The sequence below is a fragment of the Balaenoptera ricei genome, chromosome 20 (assembly GCF_028023285.1).
Source record: "Balaenoptera ricei isolate mBalRic1 chromosome 20, mBalRic1.hap2, whole genome shotgun sequence".
Lineage (NCBI taxonomy): Eukaryota > Metazoa > Chordata > Mammalia > Artiodactyla > Balaenopteridae > Balaenoptera > Balaenoptera ricei.
Window position 1 is genome coordinate 1,808,709 of NC_082658.1, and position 19,638 is coordinate 1,828,346.

The 19,638-nt window shown below is 51.3% G+C and overlaps 1 protein-coding gene and 1 pseudogene across 6 annotated transcripts in view; one reads left to right on the forward strand and one right to left on the reverse strand.

The window, feature by feature from the left end:
* RGS9 (regulator of G protein signaling 9) overlaps positions 1-19,638 on the reverse strand; it is an 89,878-nt gene that overhangs the window by 55,958 nt on the left and 14,282 nt on the right. For 4 of the 6 annotated variants that reach the window (XM_059906571.1, XM_059906570.1, XM_059906575.1 and 1 more), the window contains exon 1: positions 9,013-9,075. The exons of 1 other annotated variant lie outside the window; for it this stretch is intronic. In XM_059906571.1, the coding sequence (XP_059762554.1) occupies positions 9,013-9,069 (57 nt within the window). In that variant the 5' untranslated portion in view covers positions 9,070-9,075. Of the gene's footprint in view, positions 1-1,785; positions 1,811-9,012; positions 9,076-19,638 lie in introns of those variants that run through there. One more of the 6 variants, XM_059906573.1, reaches the window with a different exon arrangement.
* Positions 14,837-14,918, forward strand: LOC132356297 (small nucleolar RNA U3; annotated as a pseudogene).

Below are 19,638 nucleotides of genomic sequence, written 5' to 3' on the forward strand. Positions count from 1 at the left end.
CTCTTAGAATCTAAGTAATTGTGTAAAACTGTTTTGTAAGGACAGATATATAAAGATATATAAGCATAAAGATATATACTTTATAAGGAGAGATATTTGTTAGTGTTTGTGGGGTAGAATCATTAACATCAGTAGTGTTTGTATAATCAGTGCATCTTTAAAATTTTGCACGCAGAGCTGTCTTTAGATGCCTGGGAATAAAAACCCCGCTCCACCAATCATCCAAATATAGGTATTTATTGAGCATGTATTAGGTGCCCAGCCCTGGCAGGGGGGTTGGTAAAAGACAGCCTCCCAGTCCTCAGAGAGTCGGGAAGATATTGGTATGAAGATAAACAAATGAACTAAGACAAACACTAGGGATCTGCGTGCGAAGAAAGTTCAGTTCAAATCCCCCTCCAATGAGTAGGCGAGGTAAATCACTAAACTTCACTAAGACTCATCCTCTGTAAAGCAGAGATGAGCACAGTACCTACATCAGCAGACGGATGTTGTGAAGATCAAAGGAGATGAAGCACTGAAAGCACCTAATACCATGCTACGCACAAAGAATTTATTAGACAGCAACTGCAGACTGAATTGTGCACCAAAAAATAGGGAAAGCAGTGATGGGAGTAAGAGCCAGGAGAAGAAGAGGATGGCTGAGATGATCCCCAAAAATCACACGCAGAGAGTGAGAAGGATTTTCCCAGCCGGCCGCTGTACTGAAAAGGAGGGACGGTGTGAGGGGCCCCGCGCCGCCTGACGCAGGAAAGTGAACGGCTGAATTTGGAACCCTCGGGCACGGCTGGTGGGAACGCAAAATGTATGCAGGTTCCTCCCAAAATTAAAAATAGAACTGAGACAGGCTGGGACCTGGGGCCCTTTGCTGCAGTGCCCGCACCTGGACACACGTCGCCTCAAGCAACAGAATACAAAGAAACTATAAGGGACGAAAAATGACTGCACGCATGCCCAGTTGGGGCAAATTCTGGACAAAAAGATACAAAAAAGGCCAAAAAAACCCAACTGCCACTGCCAAAGAGCCGGGAGCAAAAGCAGGGTCCTGCGCAGGCCCCCTGCGCTCAACACCACCTAAGGGGTGGGCAGACCACCTCAGCCACCCCTCCTGCCAGACCCCCACGACAGCACGGATGAACCTGAAGGACGTTATGCTAAGTGAATAAGCCAGTCTCGGAAGGACTGCACGATTCCACTACCTAAAATCGGCTAATTCACAGAACCAGTGGAAGGGTAGTTGCCAGGGCCTGGGGGAGGGGGAGACGGGGAGATGCAATCACTGGGCATAAGGTTACAGTCAAGAAGATGAAGTAAGTTCTAGAAACCTGCCCTGCAATATTGTTTCTATAATTAACAACATTGTGAATTATACACTTAAAAAAATGTAGGAGGGTAGTTTCTTGTGTGACGTGTTCTCACCACAATAAAACAGAATTTTTTTTAAAAGAGAGAGAGAGAGATGGCCAGGCTGCGCTGGAGGTGAAAGGTCATGCGGGGAGCCCTGAACTGGAGACACTCCACCCACCACCCCGGAGGCTGGTAGGCCCCCCACGTCCACAGGGCGGGAGGAGGGGGGACACAGGACGTCCTAGGTCAGCGCCGAGGGCTGGGCTGTCCTATTTCCACCTGCTGCTAAACCAGCACCGGCAGCAGAACCACAATCCTGAGAAGCGGCCGAGGTCAGGGCCAAGGTCACGGCCGCTCCGGGCCCAGCGCCGGCCCCTCAGCCGCCCGCGGGACCGGCCGGGGCCCAGGGGCGCCCGGGGCTCCTCGTGCAAGACCCACCGTGAGCTCATCCGCACAGACGCGCTCTCGGCTCGCGGGATCCTTCTGGAACGGAAATGATGCGTTTCCGCTCCACTTGGAGCTGCAGTGCTTGGCCTCCTGCAAGGTCGGGGCCTGGGGGCGTCTCGGGTCACGGGGGCACCGAGCGGCTCCCAGCGGAGAAGGGGGCACAGGGACACCCCAGGAGGTGGCCGGAGGGCGGCCGCTTCCCCATGGGCGGCAGGGGTCACCTTTTCTGGAGTTTGTTTTTCTAACTGAAGCACTGTTGATTTACAGTGCTGGGCCAGTCTCTGCTGTACAGCAAAGTGACTCAGTTACACACATACAGACATTCTTTTTTATACACATCCTCTCCCATTATGGTTTTCTGGAATTCTTGACTGACCGTGAGCCTCGGATTCACCTGCTCCTGCCAGAAGTGCCCACCATTCTGACGTGAGAGCCCGGGACCCCCCCGGCCCATGGTAACTGCCAGAGGAACGTCCACATTTGCTCCAAAACGTTTATCAGCTGAAACAGCAGCATTTCTTGCAGTCAGGGCGCCCATATATTGGAGAAGAAATAGAAACCCCCGTTATGAGTTAGAAACCTGAGCTTCTCCGATAGAAAGTCAGGGGATTTGATTCGTTCTCTCCGCATTAAAAAAAAAAAAAAAAACCTAGTTATAAAGAGTTTGAAAATAACCTTCAGAGGAGGAGTAATGAGAGTTATTTTAAAAACACAATGAGGGGAGTCAGATTTCTTTCTGGCAGGTGTGTCACCTTCACAGAAGAGAAGGGCTGGGGGAGCAGGGCGCGTCACAGGGGCCTCGAGAACATTCTGAGGGAGTTCAGCCCATTGGGGTTTGGATCCATTTTCCTCAGAACTTTCCTTGTATCAGTTCCTCTGAGGGGTCTCCCCAGGCACCCAACAAGGAAACCGTAGGACTCTGGCTGGTGGTCCCGTCGCTGAGAAACTGTGCTATGGGCTGGCTGGCGTCCACCCCTCAAATTCATAGGTTGGGGTCCTACCCCCCAGGACCTCAGAATGTGACTGGATTGGGAGAGAGGGTCCTTGACAAGGTAACTGAGTTAAAAGGAGGTCACTAGGGTGGCCCTGTGACAGTGTGACTGGTGTCCTTTGAAGAAGAGGAGATGAGGACACAGACACCACGGGGGACGAGCACGTGGGGACACGGGGAGAAGACGGCATCTGTAGGCCACGGAGAGAGGCCGCCGGAAAGCACGCCGCCCACACCTTGCCTGGGCCCTGCGGTGCTCTGCCGTGGCGGCCCCAGCCCAGCCATACAGGCTCTGCGCTCCAGCTCTGCTTCCAGCAGAAAAGCCCCTCTGCCCATCCCAGACAGGGGACAATCCGAGTTGTGTCCCCAGGTCCCCAGAGGGTGAGGAACCCTTGCCTGTCTGCTCCCAACTGCTGCCAACTCTCACGCCCTCCTCCTTGTGCCTGGTGGGCATCCCTCCAGAGACGGGGAGGGACGGCCACCCCCGCCCCAAACGTCAGGCCCCCTCCAGTCTCCCAGACTCAGCTCCCCGCGATCCTGGGCCACACGAGGACAGCGGGGTAACCGGGCGGTGCTGAACCCCGGGTAACCCCGAGCTGGGGGCGGGATGGGGGCGTCGGATGCCACGTGTCTCCGCGCGACTGCAGGTGTGTCACCAAGTGGCAGGAACAACGGCTCCGAAGGCCTCGACGTCCCACCTCCCACGCCCACGCCGCTCCTGGCTGTCACTCCCTGTGCGAGATCTCGGGCTGGGATTTTCCTTTGAGCCGGAGAAGGTTCCCCGGGGGATGATAATAATCAGTACTTTTTTGTACAGGGAGGGAGCAAGTGACCCGGAACCACGGGGTTGTCTGGCAAACAGAAGAGGCTCCCACTAAGGAGCCTGCCCGCCCAGAGGCCAGCGGACCCCTGGGCCATCTCACCCCGAAGCCTCTCGGACCCTCGGGGGCACCACACTCACTCTGGTGGTCGGTGCTTCGGCCACCCCAGCCAGAAGCCCAGGAAGCACCCTCCGTGACCCCGGCCAGCTTCTGCGGACCCTGCTTTTGTTTCTGACCTGTCTCCTAACAGGCCTCTGTGGAACGTCTCAGCTCCCTCCTGGACCGTCAGGCTCGGCCCAACTGGCCTCTGCCTTGGGCCTGGCAGGTCCCCAGCCTCCAGGGCGCCCTCCAGTGGTGGTGCTGTTGACATTTGGGGCCGGCTGTCCTGTGCACCGTAGGTGTCTAGCAGCGTTCCTGCCTCTTCCCTCCAGCTGCCAGGGGTAGCCCCCTCCCCAGCTGGGACAACCCCAGATGTCGCCAAATGTCCTGGGGCTTTCCTCTGGGCTGTGCATTCAAATCACCTGGGAAGCTCTTCTGTATTTGATTTTATACATAGGCATATATATATATATATATATTTTCACCGCACAGCATGCGGGATCTTAGTTCACTGACCAGGGATGGAAACTTTGCCCCCTGCAGTGGAAGTGCGGAGTCTTAGCCACTGGACCACCAGGTAAGTCCATGGGAAGCTTTTCTTTGAAAACACCAATGTTTCGGGACTTCCTTGGTGGCCCAGTGGTTAAGACTCCACACTCCCAATGCAGGGGGTTCAATTCCTGGTCAGGGAACTAGAGCCCGCCTGCCGCAACTAAGACCCGGTGCGGCCAAATAAATAAATATTTTTTTTAAAAAAACCAATGTTTGGACTCCATCTGACTTAACTACTTAATTATCTCCTAAGTAAATCAGAAACTCTAAGGATGGTGACCTGATCACAATGTTTTTTAAAGTGCAGCCAGGGTAGAGAAGCACTCCTACTCTTTAATCAGAATCATCTTTCTAACATGGGAACCAACTCATTTTATTCGTCCCCGATTGTAAAACGTCAAATGGCTTCTCAGCGAACACAGAAAGCGTCAAACCCCCGGCTGGACGTGCGAAGCCCCCAGTTCTGGAGCCTCCTTCACTACCAGCCTTTCCGTCACCAAATTCCTGCCCACCCCTGCCCCCCAGCCAGCTACCCCAACCTCTGAAGACTCTCCCACGGCACAGTGCTATTCCACACTTCCGAGCTTTGCACTCCCCCAAATGCCACTCATCTTCCCATCCTCCTGGCAAAAAAAAAAACACCTACTAATTTTTCACACCTCCACTCAGTTACAAGCCCCCCTGTGAAGGCTGCTGGTCCCCACCCCAGATGGCACTGACCACTCCCTGCTTTGTGTTTTATACACGTGCATCTCCTCTAACGACGTCTCCCACGACCTACAGAACATTCTTCTTGCTTATACAGCGGTCCTTCTCTATTAGACCCTAAGCTCCAGGAGGAAGGGGCTGTGTCCTAATCCCACAGTGTCCCCAGCATCAGGCACGGCGCCCAGCACAGACGCGCACGGCCCTGTGCACGTGTTGAATGAAAGAATGATACAAGCGAAAGATCCCGTGCTCTGCCCAGGTCTCCTCACTTTTGTTTCCGCAGCCCCTCGCCCCGCAGCAAAAGGAGATGCCGGATGCCACACAGGAAAGCAAAGCAGTCGAGGCTTCTCCATGAGGCACCAAGACAGTCAGTCCTGAGGCGCATCCCAAGGGCAGCAGCTGCTCCTGGCTGGTATGGAGATCCGGACATCACGGGGGAGGGGGAGACGGGGGGGGACGGGCCAGCACTAGGACAGGAGCCCACAGGAGCCACGGGAGGCGGTCCACCGTGCGTCATCACACACACACACACACACACACACACACGGACACACACACACACACAGACACACAGACACACACGCACACACACAGACACACACACAGACACACGCACACAGACACACACAACACACACAGACACACAGACACACACAGACACACACGCACACGCACACACACACACACAGACACACACACACAGACACACAGACACACGCACACACGCACACACACACGCACATGCACTCAGCACACGCCGTTCCCCTGCCTGGAACAGCCTTCTTTCTCTCCGCCTAGAACCCCCATTTATCCTTCAGTTCTCAGCTCCGCGTCCGCCAGGCACCTTCGGTCAGGCCTTCCCACGGCCTCCCCTGCACCCAACATCACAGGAAAGCTTACAGCACTGGATCACACTTGGCGACAACCTGTGTTTTTCCTGGTTCCACCACTTAGCGGCTACAACTGGGGCGAGTGACTTCACCTCTCTGAGCTTCCTGCTCTGTAGAATGCTGATGATAAGTCTGCCTCATGGAACAGACGAGAACACGCATGTACGGCTCCCAGTGGGGACACAGCCTACTTCAAAAATATCCATTGAGTGGTGGGTGACAGTTGCACCCAAGTCCACATTCCTTAGGTCTGGGTCCTTCTCCGAAGGCTGGGCACCTCGTTCAGCTGCTTCACGGTTGAGGGCCCCCCTGGCACAGGCTCTTGGGACCTGCTCTGTGATCTGACCGAGGACCTCGGAAGACACAGACAGACGGGGGTCTCCCCCCATCCAACAAGGCAAAGGGAAAGAGCAGCGCTGAGGTGCAGGCAGCATCTGCAGGGCGGGGGGTGGGGAGAGCCGGCCGTCACAGGGGAGGGGCCCCTGAGCTGGGCCTGGGAGCGGGGGGGGACGGGGGCTCGGCCGGTGAGAAGGGGCAGAAGGGCTTTCCCAGTGGAGGTATCTGAGGCTTGAAGGGCACAGGGTTCCTGGAAAGACGAGGAGGTCGTTGAGGCCAGAGCCCCCCTGAGTAAGGGGGGCTGCTCTGTTCTGTGTCCCCGCAGGGCAGGTGCGGGAGGCCAGCGGGAGGTCAAGCCAGAGGGGTGGCTGGGAGCAGGATCCTCAGTGGCCGGGCTGGGAAGGCTGGACGTCACCCTGTGCACGTGGGAAACCAGCGGAGGGTTTCAGGTCGAGGGGATCCGCGTCAGTTTGGGAAAGAAACCCAACATGCCGATGAATGGTATTGTGGAGGCCGGCAGGTGGAGGGGAAGACAGGAGGCTGGGGTGGAAAAGAGGAGGCAGCGGTGGAGGACGGGAGGCTGGGGTGGAGGACGGGAGGCTGGGGTAGAAAAGAGGAGGCAGCAGTGGAGGATGGGAGGCTGGGGTGAAAAAGAGGAGGCTGGGTGGAAAAGAGGAGGCTGGGATGGAAAAGAGGAGGCTGGGTGGAAAAGAGGAGGCTGGGTGGAAAAGAGGAGGCAGTGGTGGAGGACAGGAGGCTGGGGTGCAAAAGAGGAGGCAGGGGTGGAGGATGGGAGGTTGGGGTGGAGGATGAGGGGCTGGGGTGGAAAAGAGGAGGCTGGGTGGAAAAGAGGAGGCAGGGGTGGAGGATGCGAGGCTGGGGTGGTAATGAGGAGGCTGAGGTGGAAATGAGGAGGGAGGGGTGGGGGACGGGAGGCTGGGGTGGAAAAGAGGAGGCAGGGGTGGAGGACAGGAGGCTGGGGTGGAAATGAGGAGAAAGGGGTGGAGGACAGGAGGCTGGGGTGGAGGATGGAAGGCTGGGGTGGAAAAGAGGAGGCAGGGGTGGAAAAGAGGAGGCAGGGGTGGAGGATGGGAGGCTGGGGTGGAGGATGAGAGGCTGGGGTGGGAAAGAGGAGGCTGGGTGGAAAAGAGGAGGCAGGGGTGGAGGACGGGAGGCTGGGGTGGAAAAGAGGCAGGGGTAGAGGATGGGAGGCTGGGGTGGAGGACGGGAGGCTGGGGTGGAAATGAGGAGAAAGGGGTGGAGGACGGGAGGCTGGGGTGGAGGATGGAAGGCTGGGGTGGAGGACGGGAGGCTGGGGTGGAGGACGAGACGTTGGGGTGGAGGACGGGAGACTGGGGTGGAAATGAGGAGAAAGGGGTGGAGGACGGGAGGCTGGGGTGGAGGACAGGAGACTGGGGTGGAAATGAGGAGAAAGGGGTGGAGGACGGAAGGCTGGGGTGGAAAAGAGGAGGCTGGGGTGGAGGAGGATGGGCTGGAGACCAAGACACCAGTCAGAAGGCCCAGGTAAAGACAGCAATGTCGACCACATAACAGTCATGATGAAACACAATGTCTGAGGCTCAAAAACAGACAGCATATCGCCAGACAATTGCTCTCAGAGCCTCAGCGCCAGAGCTGCCCTGTCTGGGAGAAGAAGGCAGTCCTGGGGAATCCTGGAAGATGACTGACGGCTCTCAGAGATCCAGTCTGGGTAGTTTTCTCTGATTTTAGGAGCTGGTGTCTGCAGTAGAGGTTCTCAGGGTTCTTTCCCAGCGAGACCACACTCCGCCTCTGTTTTATATCCTCACACCTCTACCACCTGGAATACGCACAAGCTTATTGAAGCAGGTGGACCGAGGGTGACCAACTGTCCCAGGGTGCCCAGGACTGTCCAGGGTTTAGCGTTGAAAGTCTTAGACAAATCAGGACAGTTTTGACTATGCCAATTTGCTGAGCTCCAAGGGCTCAGGGCAGGGCTCTTACTGTCACAAAGCATTCAGCTAATTCTACTCAAGACAAGCCTAAGACGGTGGACACCACACTGTGAAAAGTGGCTGCAAATGGGAGGAAGGGCGGGCAAGTGACCCAGGACCTAATCCTCTGCTGACCTATTCTGACACTGGTCACCTCAAAAGCCCAGAACAAAACGAGCCATTTCATCCCCAAATACATCACCCCACAAGGTGCGTTCCACCCCACACAAGTCCCCAGTATGGACACCCCCTGTGCCCAGCCACTTGCTCTGAGAAAGCCTTTGCATGGGGAGGGTCCTGACTTCCGCTGCGCACAGAGAGACCTGAGATGCACAAATACACACACTTGAATAAGGAATCTAGGGGCGCTGCAAGTGGGGTGTCCCTTTAGCCTGCAAATCACACCGTTTTCACGGTCTATGTGTACACACTCACCACACACACACGCTTTAAAATACTGCAGTGTTGAATCAGAAAAACAGCAAACGTGTTAATTTAACATCTGGGAGCCTCTAACAGTATCAGGAGGCTGTCTCAAATCTGACCCAGCCTCGCTGAACTGCCTTCCCGCCTGCTCTCCCAAGTTAACAGGTTGTTTCCAGCCTCCAGCCGGCAATCGCCCACGGCTGCAGATTCTCCACTACAAACAGGTAACAAGGAAACCTAACCATTAGAGTCTTGAAAAGACGTACAGACAGAAACACAAGGCAAGTAAGTCACTTAATGACATCAAGCGGCACTAACCGACCACAAGGGCTGCCCCCCCGCCCCTCCCCGCATCGCCGCCGGCACTTCCCGGAGTTGGTCCCCGCGCCCCTCCCGGGCCCAGGTGATGGGACCGCGCTCACCTTCCGCAGAAATGCCATCCTCGGCCTGTACTGCTGGCCTTGGTGTCGGATTGTCATCCTGGACCCTGGCGGACGCAGAACCTGGACACAACCGGAGGGAAGAGGAAGCCCCCGGAGACCGCGCCGGCGTCCCCGTGCGCGGGCGGGGTGGTGCGGCCTGCGGCGCCCCCGGGAAGCTGCCCGAATCCGCGCCGGCCAATCAGCGCGCCGCGCCGCGGGCCGGGCGTGCTCCGCGCCGGCGCCCGCCTGCCGCCAGGGGGCGGTGTCGGGCTCCGCCGGGGCCCGCGGAGCCACAGGTGAGCCCCGCGCGCCCGGGACCCGCGTGGGAGGCTCTGTGGCCGAGGGCGAGCCCTTAAGGAGGATGGGACTTCGGTTAGGAAGGGCGACAAGGCACGGGAAAGGGGGGGAAGGGATAGATTCGGCGTTTGGGATTAACATATATACACCACTATATTTAAAATAGATAAAACGACTATACCCCAATAAAATTTATTTTTTAGAAAAAGGACATTTATGGCAAAAATAAAATAAAATAGATAATCCTGAAAGACCTACTGTACAGCACAGGGAACTCTGCTCAATATTCTGTAATAACCTAAATGGGAAAAGAATTTGAAAAAGAATAGGTACATGTATACGTATAACTGAATCACTTTGCTGTACACCTGAAACTAACACAACATTGTAACTCAACTATACTCCAATAAAAAAATTAAAAAATTTTTAAATGTTTAGAAGTGTTTAGGGGAAAAGCAAATTCTACGTGGAATTGGTAAGATGTTGGTTAACAAAAGAAAGGAAGTGAAGAATAAAGAAGGAAAGTTGAGGTCCCTGCTGGGCCAGCTGCCTGGTCTATTTTTTCAGTTTCTTTTCTGTTAGAGGTTATTACAAGAGATTGAATATAGTTCCCTGTGCTCTACAGTAAATCCTTGTTGTTTAAGATGCTCTATATCTGGATGGGAGTGATGGTTATACACAGGTAATCATGCTTGTCAAAACTCATCCAACTGTACTCTTAAAACTGGAGCATGACATTGTCTGTAAACTCTACCTCAATAAAAAGACTGACCCAAAAAAGCAAGTATTATCTTGCAAGGCAGCAGAGGGACATCGTGCTAAAATGAAATTCTCCTGTGACTCGGTCAGGTAAGTGGACATCTAATCATCATCACCACCATCATCACCACCACCATCATCACCACCACCACCATCATCACCACCATCACCACCATCACCACCGTCATCACTATAGTCATCCGCAGCCTCCTCTTCATCAACACAGAGGTGTGATTCGGGACCTATATGGGGGTCCTGCTGCCCTGGATACCATACAATGGGATCTCCGTGAGCCTGGCCCCTGTAGGATAAACCTCATCCAAGCACAATGATATGGTCATTTACATAGCAGTGCCCTTTAAACCCCAGTTCCAAGGTCACCTCCCAGGAAAATGTCCCAACACCTCTGGTCAACTCAACAATTCAGTTCAGTCCACTGTGCTTAGCGCTCAGGAGATAAAACTTAAAACGTCCTGCTCTCAGCCCTTGTGCCCTCCTCCCACACTGGGAGGAAGGGCAGAATCATCAACAGTTCATCTCTCCATGACGGATGCCTCAGACTGCCTGCAGGCAGAGACCTTCTTAGAGGGGTGAGGGTTAGAGCAACCGTGGGACGCCACTGCCCTCACCCAGGCCCGAGGGATGGCAAGCCAGAGCCCTGGTGGGGGGCTGCCATGCTGGGGCTGTCATCCTGGAGGGACACAGCCATGGCTAGAAAGGGTGCTGGCGGAATAAATACCCCGACTCTCTCTCCTCTGAGTGCCTCCCATTTGTCAGTCCTGACCGGAAGCCAGAGGGTGATAGAGGCCCGGCGATGCAGCCTGTCAAGATCAGCCTCCCAGGGCACACAGCCAGGCAGAGAAGGGCAAAGGGTTGGGGATGGGAAGGACTTAGGGGAGGCAAATCGTGAAGAAGCAGCACCATGGGTTCAATGTCTTCGATAGCGTGGACGCCCAGAGCACAGATCTTGGATTTTGTGTCCCCAAGCGCTCTGGACAGCTCGGTGACAGCACCACCCACCCCGAACAGACGTCTCCCTGACTCAGATAGAAGTCACGTTGAATTCACCTGACTCCCTGGGCATGCTCTGGGCCATGTTCGCATTTCATATAATTCTGTCTCGTTTGCATTTTGTCACAAGTGTGTATTACACTGGCGATTCTAAAAAGTCATATATGTAAAAAAAAACCTTAGATGCATGAATGTTTCTTCCTAGCTCCCCTGAGAGAGGCAATAGCTCATGAAATAGCTATAGCTATAGCAATAGCTCAGGCAATAGCTGAGTTCTGGGAGGGAACTCAGAGGGCCTTAATTTCCACGCAGTGAGAACACTGGGCCTGTGGACAGACCCTCTCTGCACACTCACTGGTCAGCGCCAGTTCAGCAATAAAGGGAAGGAAGTGTGGGTGGAGCCCTACGTAGCCCACACCTACGCTTCTCTCTGCCTTTCACCTTCTCCACAAGAAGCTACTTGAGACCCTCAGAAGCTGACCACACCTGGTGTGGCTCTGAGTGCTTGACCTGGGAGAGAGGGAGAAAAAGAGGAACTTTGGGGAACTTTTCTGGAAGGTTTCCTGCTTCTTCATCAACTGGAGATTGTTCGCAAACTATTTTGGCCCAGCAGGGGCTACCAGATACCACCACCAAGTACAGTCCTAGAATAAAAATCCCATCCTTATCTGTTTTCTCCTAAATTAAATGCATTGGATGCATCCAGAGGTGATACTTTTCACAAGCATGGCTAGAGATAAACACAGGAAAATAGAACACGATCATGCCTCCCTCTGTCCCCACCCTCTTCCCAACTCCATTGGGTGCACTTCTGTCTACCTGTGGAGCAGGTCAGGCTGCAACGAGTAAATGGCATCTGCAACTTTTTTTGTTGTTAAGGGCAGTACTGTTTTTCATTATAGAAAATTTGAAGCTATGGACCTTTTAAAAATGACAATTATGTAAATTGGTACAGCTACCACGGAAAATAGTATAGAGGTTTCTCAAGAAACTAAAAACAGAACTACCATAGGACCCAGCAATTCTACTCCTGGGTATTTATCCAAAAAAGAAAAACAAAAAAACCCCCCAAAAAAACCCTAATTCTAAAAGATACATGCACCCTATGCTCATAGCAGCACTATTTACAATAACCAAGACAGATGGATGGACAAAGAAGATGTGGCTTATATATACAATGGAATACTACTCAGCCATAAAAAAAGAATGAAATAATGCCATTTGTAGCAACATGGATGGACCTAGAGATTATCATACTAAGTCAGAAAGAAAAAGACAAATACCATATGATATCACTTATATGCGGAATCTAAAATACGACACGGGGCTTCCCTGGTGGCGCAGTGGTTGAGAATCTGCCTGCCAATGCAGGGGACACAGGTTCGAGCCCTGGTCTGGGAAGATCCCACATGCCGCGGAGCAGCTGGGCCCGTGAGCCACAATTACTGAGCCTGCGCGTCTGGAGCCTGTGCTCCGCAACAAGAGAGGCCGTGATAGTGAGAGGCCCGTGCACCGCGATGAAGAGTGGCCCCCACTTGCTGCAACTAGAGAAAGCCCTCGCACAGAAAAGAAGACCCAACACAGCCAAACATAATTAAATAAATAAATAAATAAATAAATAAATAAAAAACTAAGTCTCTTATAAAAAAAAAATGTTAAAATATGACACGAATGAACCTATCTACAAAACAGAAACAAACTCACAGAGAGAACAGACTTGTAGTTGCCAAGGGAGGGCGGGAGGGAGAGGGTTGGACTGGGAGTTTGGGGTCGGTAGATGCAAACTGTTTAGAATGAAGAAGCACCAAGGTCCTACTGTAGAGCACAGGGAACTACATCCAATCTCCTGGGATAAACCCTAATGGGAAAGAATATTTAAAAAAAGAATGTAGATATGTGTGTAACTGAGTCACTTTACTGTACAGCAGAGATTGCCACAACTTTGTAAATCAACTCTACTTCAATTTAAAAAAAACTAAAAACAGAACTACCATATGACCCAACAATTCCACTCCTGGGTATTTATCCAAAAGAAAAAAAACCACTAATTCGAAAAGATACAAGCACCCTTACGTTCAGAGCAGCACTGTTTACAATAGCCAAGACATGGAAGCAACCTAAGTGTCCATCAACAGATGAATGGATAAAGATGATGTGGTACATATATACAATGGAATATTACTCAGCCATGAAAAAAGAATGAAATTTTGCCATTGGCAGCAACATGGATGGGCATGGAGGGCATTATGCTTAGTGAAATAAATCAGACAAAGAAAGAAAAATACTGTATGATATCACTTATATGTGGAATCTGAAAACTACAACAAACTAGTAAATGTAACAAAAAAGAAGCAGACTCACAGGTACTGAGAACAAACTAGTCGTTACCAGTGGGGAGGGGGATGAGGGGAGGGGCAATATGGGTAGGGGATTAAGAGGTACAAACTATTAGGTATCAAACAAGCTACAAGGATATATTGTACAATATGGGGAATACTTCATAATAGCCAATATTTTATAATAACTACCAATGGTGTATGACCTTTAAAAATTGTGAATCACTATATTGTACACCTGTAACTTATATAATATTGTACAGCAACTATACTTCAATTTTTTTAAAAAATTTTAATTTAAAAAAGGAAAAAATGGCATTATGGGAAAAGGCATTTTCACAACTTGAAATAGGCTTTCGTTTTAAGACAGCTGAGGGCTTCAGGGGAAGTGTGAAGGCCTCTCTGGTCCCTGCTCAGCCTCTCACCGGATGTGAGACTTTTTTCTAACAGCTTTATTGAGGGATAACTGACACACACTAAACTGCATGTATCTGAAGTGCACACTTTGATGAGTTTCGATATATACATACCCCCATGAAACTACACCCACGGTCAAGATGGGGAGCACATCTGTTACGCCCCGAAGTTTCCTTATGCCCTTTGTGATCCCTCCCCCCGCTGTCCCCAGGCAACCCCTGACCTGCTTTCTGTCACCGTGAATTAGTGGCAGGGGTTAATCTGATCAAGTCACGTAATCTCTCCAAGTCTCTACTTTCTCAGTAGTAATAAGAAAGAATCCGACTTGATGAATTCAAAATTCCCCTCCAGTTTGAAAGTCACATGACTTTAATAAGTGAAGGTAAATAAATACACAGCTCAATCAGCCTGAAGGCTGGCAGAGTGGGATTTAGCGCTCCCTACAAAGCGAGGCCTCTCTGAACTTAGACCAGCCACCCCAAAACGGGATTCCACATGGCAGACATTCAAAAGAGCCGAAGAGCTGAGTGCCACCATGGACGTGCCCCCAACCATTCCTGCCACACGTGCTCGGGGAGGGGTGGGGGAGAGGGGCAAGAGGGACCCACCTTAGGAGAAGAGACCCCAAGAAAATGTATTACTTGGTGCACCCCATCTGCGTCAATCTTACTGAAATCCTTCTCTTTTGTCAAACATGCCCATCCTGCGAAGGATTTTTAAACCCAAAGCATGCCAGCGAGGGTCGTCTACTGATACTCAGATGCTCCCCCTGCCTGTGGGGTGGCTCAGCCTCCAAAACCCTGGGTTCCAGCCCCTGTCCTGCTCCCAGCGGCCACCTCTGTCCACGGAGAGCAAGTGTCTTTCTTAGGGCTTCCAAAGTTCCTGCGTCTTCTCTTTCCCTTGGCTTCCCCAGGAACAGCGATGTCTGGAAGGGTACAGGAAGATGAACGCTACAGGAGATGCCAAGGAAATAAAAATATTAGCCCAAGCGGGAATTTTCTTCTAAGACTATACTTTCAGGGATCATTTCTATAGTTCGTTACTAGAGAAGTTTCTCTGAAAGAGATATGGGAACATATGTATATGTATAATTGATTCACTTTGTTATAAAGCAGAAACTAACACACCATTGTAAAGCAATTATACTCCAATAAAGATGTTAAAAATAAAAAATAAAAAAGAATTTTCTTCTGACACCCATAGCTTCCACGTCACCCAGATGCTGCATTTGAAGATCAACTTCACCCATGCTCTCTGCTCCCATGTGTGGGTCTAGTACTGCTTTCTCTCTCTTCTCTCTCTCTTCTCTTTCTAGATAGGTAGGTAGGTAGATAGATGATAGATGATAGATAGGTAGGTAGATAGATAGATAGATAGATAGATAGATAGATAGATAGATAATGTCTGGTTACATCACCTGAACCTTGGAAAAGCCAGTTCTGCTCTTTCCCTTTCCCTCTTTATGTTTGGTACACAGCCCTCCTGGGTTCAAACTCAAGTCACTTTACAGACAACCAAATTTGGTGTTTTGCAAAAAGTGCAAACCTTTAAGGGAGGAAGGAGTGACTGCTAATGAGTATGGAGTTTCTTCTTGGGGATAATGAAAATGTTCTGGCATTAGACAGTGGTGATGGTTGCACGACCTTGTGAATAGACTAAAAGGACAGAACTGTACACTTGAAAACGGTGAATTGTAATGGTATGGGAATTATACCTCAATTTTTTAAAGTGCAAGCTCAGAGAAATAATTTTCCCCAGGTTTTGCTATTATAAGGCCCCCTCTCTCAACAATCTTCAGGGGCTCTCCATCACCTCCCTAATGAAATTCATTCTCTCCCAGTCTGGCCCGATCTGAACTGTCACCTGTAGTGTCACTGCCCAGCGACATGGAGTTTCTTTCTCTCGCCAGCCTTGAAGTCTGCTTTTTCACCAGCCTGTGGTGGATTTTCTGCCCCCAAGTCTTTCCCACCAGGTTCTGCTGACACCTCCCTCCTCCCATTCCTTCACCACTGAGTTGATGCCATCCCCGTGGCATTCTTCCATGCACAAGTTTGGGTGGGACATCATTGGTGAACATCTTACATCCCCTGCTAATCGATGAGTTTCACCAAGAATAAGGTCAGCCAGCAGCTTGTGAGCAGCCGTCTCTGGGTTTTGGTTTTGGTTCTGGCAGGGGGTAGATCTGATTGTGGCACTGCCAATCTCTGAGGTGTAAATACTCCTGTTAATGTGACATCAGTGACCACAGAATCACTGGACGGGAGGTGAAGGTCCTTCTATATCTGTTGGATTCATTTTGCAGCACCAAAAACTGCTAAGGATTAGCAAAACCTGAACCAGAGCATCGTTACATAAAGACTGAGCAGAAAACTTTATAGCAACTAGAACTGTTCCAGAAACTTCAGAGGTGATCTCATGGACCAGGAGAATCGGGAGTCATTGGAATATTCGCGGCTTAAGAGGCCATGGTCTAGGATGTTGTAGACAAGACCTACACTACACTCAATGGCTGCATCTCTTCCGACTCTGAGAATGATTGAGTCTCAGATGGGTGTGGCTCCAAGGGAGTCTTGTATGGCTGGTATCACTCACCCAGTATCACCCTCAGAGGCTGGGCAATCACCCCTTAGAAAGGGTTTTCTGGCTGCCCCGATCCACCTCTTCCACGCACCTAAGGAAGCCTGCCCTGTTAAGCCCACTCTTCACTGCATCGTATGTGTGAAGTTTTGCACATGAACGTTGGGCTTGCAGGGCGGTGTCTGATATCTTGCGGGTAGATTTGATTTCCTTGAAGGCGGTGGTTATTTCTCCTGGCCAGTCCCCAAGGGAAGAAATAGGTTCCAAGGCAGAAAAAAAGAAGCAGGAATTCAGAAAGTCAGTCTTGGGTACCAGTCTATTGCTGGAACTCACCTGCCCACCATAAGAGAGCAAGTCCAGGGCCAGGAAGAAATGGAGTCTGCAATCTCCAGGGATCACACCATTTTTGTTAAGAAAATTGTTCTAGTTTCATGTGGCTTTCGCCATTTCCCTTTTGTTTCTCCTCTAGGATTCACGACATTTTCATTCATTGTTCCAGCGTTCTCTGCTCTGTGTCAGGGAGTACTCAGTTTTGTTCAACAAACCTTGACTGAGCACCGTTTCTGGGCTGGGAACCATGTCAAGCACCCGTGGTATAAAGGTGAATAAGACACGGTCCTGCCTTGAAGATGTCTCCAGTAGAAAAGAAAGACATAAAATATAATTCTGGGATAGTGCAGTGGATGGTGTGGGAGTATGTGGAAGGCAAAAAAGAAAAGGAAAGAACAGAAAGGTGGTAAGAGACTGCTCAGATGAAATCATAATGGTTTCGCATAACAGGCCTTAGTGTACCTGCCCACTCACTGAGGGCTCGCAACAACCTAGGAGTAGTTGTCTATTATTAAGACCCCCAGTCAACAAATGAGTCAAGAGAGGGGAAAGGTGGGGAGGGAGATAAATTAGGAGATTGGGATTACCACACACACACACTACTGTATATAAAACAGATAAGCAACAAGGACCTACCATATAGCACAGGGAACACTACTCAATACGCTGTAATAACCTATATGGGAAAAGAATCTGAAAAAGAATAGATGTACATATATGAATCACTTGTAAATCAACTCTACTCCAATATAAAATTTAAAAAAAATTTTTTAATGAGTAAAGAGAAAAAATAACAAGCTGAAGTTTTTGCCCCTATTAAGCATCAGAGCCAGGACTGGGACCCAGGCAGACTGGCCTCTGACTTCACACCTCACCTCCACGCGATGCCAGGGTCCTCAGATCGGCCAGGAACTGCGTCCCGTGCCCGCCTCAGTCGTGAACTGAGAGCTAGCTGGTTTCCCACAGAAAAATCATGGTGTGAAAACCAGAAACAGAGAACACTGGGTGCTAGGCAAGCAAAATCAACAGCTGTCCATGGTAGAGTCACCTCAAAAATGCAGCTTTTCCTCTCTCTCGGATTGTTGGACTGGGATGAGTTTTCCACAGATGGTCATCTCATGTGTCAAGAGTCTGAACTTACTTCTTCAGTGGCTTCTGACACAGAGCGCCAAGTAGTTTTTCAGCAGGATCGCATATTTACATTCCGTTTGCCCAAAATGAACTAATTTCACCACGCCCTTGTTTGTGTTGGGTGCTATTACGTTTCTTATACCTAGACAATTCTAATTTTTCTAGATTCTGTATTTGTATGTGCATAGTTTTCCCTTCTTAGACCAGAAAATCCAAATAAGAGGGTACTATCTCAAAGTTGTTAACGTGACCCTCTGAATCCACAGGTGAGCCAGAGGGGGCGCCGGCGCGAGGCAAGGACAGGTGTGCCCGTTCATCCCTGCCGTTTTAGGGGACAAGAGGGCTGCGTCTGGGAGAAGAAAACAAGAGCCGCAGGTCCAGCACCCAGACTGGGGTTCACGTTCAAAAGGCACTTCGGTGTGAAACCTTTTTTAAAAAAAATTATTTAGGGTCATTTCAGCTGTGTGATTGCATGAAAGCTAGACTCCACGTCATTAAAAAATGGATGTGCGCCTGCCCTGGTAAAAACCGGCTAGAAAACTGATGGGGAGTTTGGGGGAACCCTACTGTGTTCCTGCATCTCCGTTTTTAAACATCGTGATGAGGGGAATTTCCGCCTCTCTGCTAGCAGTGCGGCCAGGTGCGCAGATACGAAAGGGCAGGGAAGGGTTCCGCGGTCCCCAGCGCCCCCTCCCTTCCCGCAGAGGGGCCGGGCCCGGCCCAGACCATAGAGGCGCGGACACCTCCAAAGTCCTAGGGAGGAAGCGCAGGCTCCCGGAGGCGGACTTCCGCCGGGGGCCACTTCCGGCCCCGCCCCTCCGGGCCCGGGCGCCGGTTGGGCGTGGGTCTCCTACGGGGAGCTAGTGGGCGGCGCGGACCCCGGAAGTTTGGGGCCCTTTCCCCGAAATGGGGGCTCGGGGTTGGCCCCTCGAGCCCCCAGCGTTGGGGACTTGTTTCCTCGTTACAACTCCTCAGGCCGTGGTGAAACCCGCCCTAAAAATACGTGATTTAGGCTTGTCTTGGTGTATCTGAGAGAACGCCCGGCTGCCTGTGTGAAAAACAGTCAAGTAGCTAAAACAAACAAGTGTGTCTTCGTGTTTCGTCGTGTGCAGATGCGGGGGGGAGGACTTGGGGCGCACGACGAGGCCCTGCGCCCTGGAAGGAGCTGGGCGCCGGGGGAGAGGGCGGCCCGGAAGGTCGGCACGGCCTCCCCCGGCGGGGGGCGGGCAGGGTGAGGCTCAGAACCGAGCTCTCGCCCGGAAGTGGGCCTGGCGATTAGATCCCTGCGGAGCACTGGCCGCGGTTCTTCCTCTTCCAGGACCGCGCTCGCTACAGGCAATGACTGCCTAGACTTTGACTTCAGTGTCCTCGATTTTAAAGTGAGGATGGTATCGGCCATCCTGTTCTGTGGGATCCTGTCCTACTGTGGGATCCTGTCCTACTATGTATCATCTTATCCTACTGTGTGGGATCCTGTCCTACTGGGGGGGATCCCATCCTACTGTGTGATCCTGTCCTACCATATGTGATCCTGTCCTACTGTGTGTAATCCTGTCCTACTGTGTGTGATTGTACTGTAGCATATGTTCTTTAGTGAACCGGATTTACCTTCTCTGATACTAGAAGACTGTGTTGGGGGAATGTTTCATAGAAAGAAACTTTCACCGCAGTGTGTTCCTGAGGGGAAAATAAAAGATGGACAAGTTTGGGATTTGAACTGCGGTCTCTCGCCACAGTTACTGATAGAATATTAAATTGTTCTGAGAAG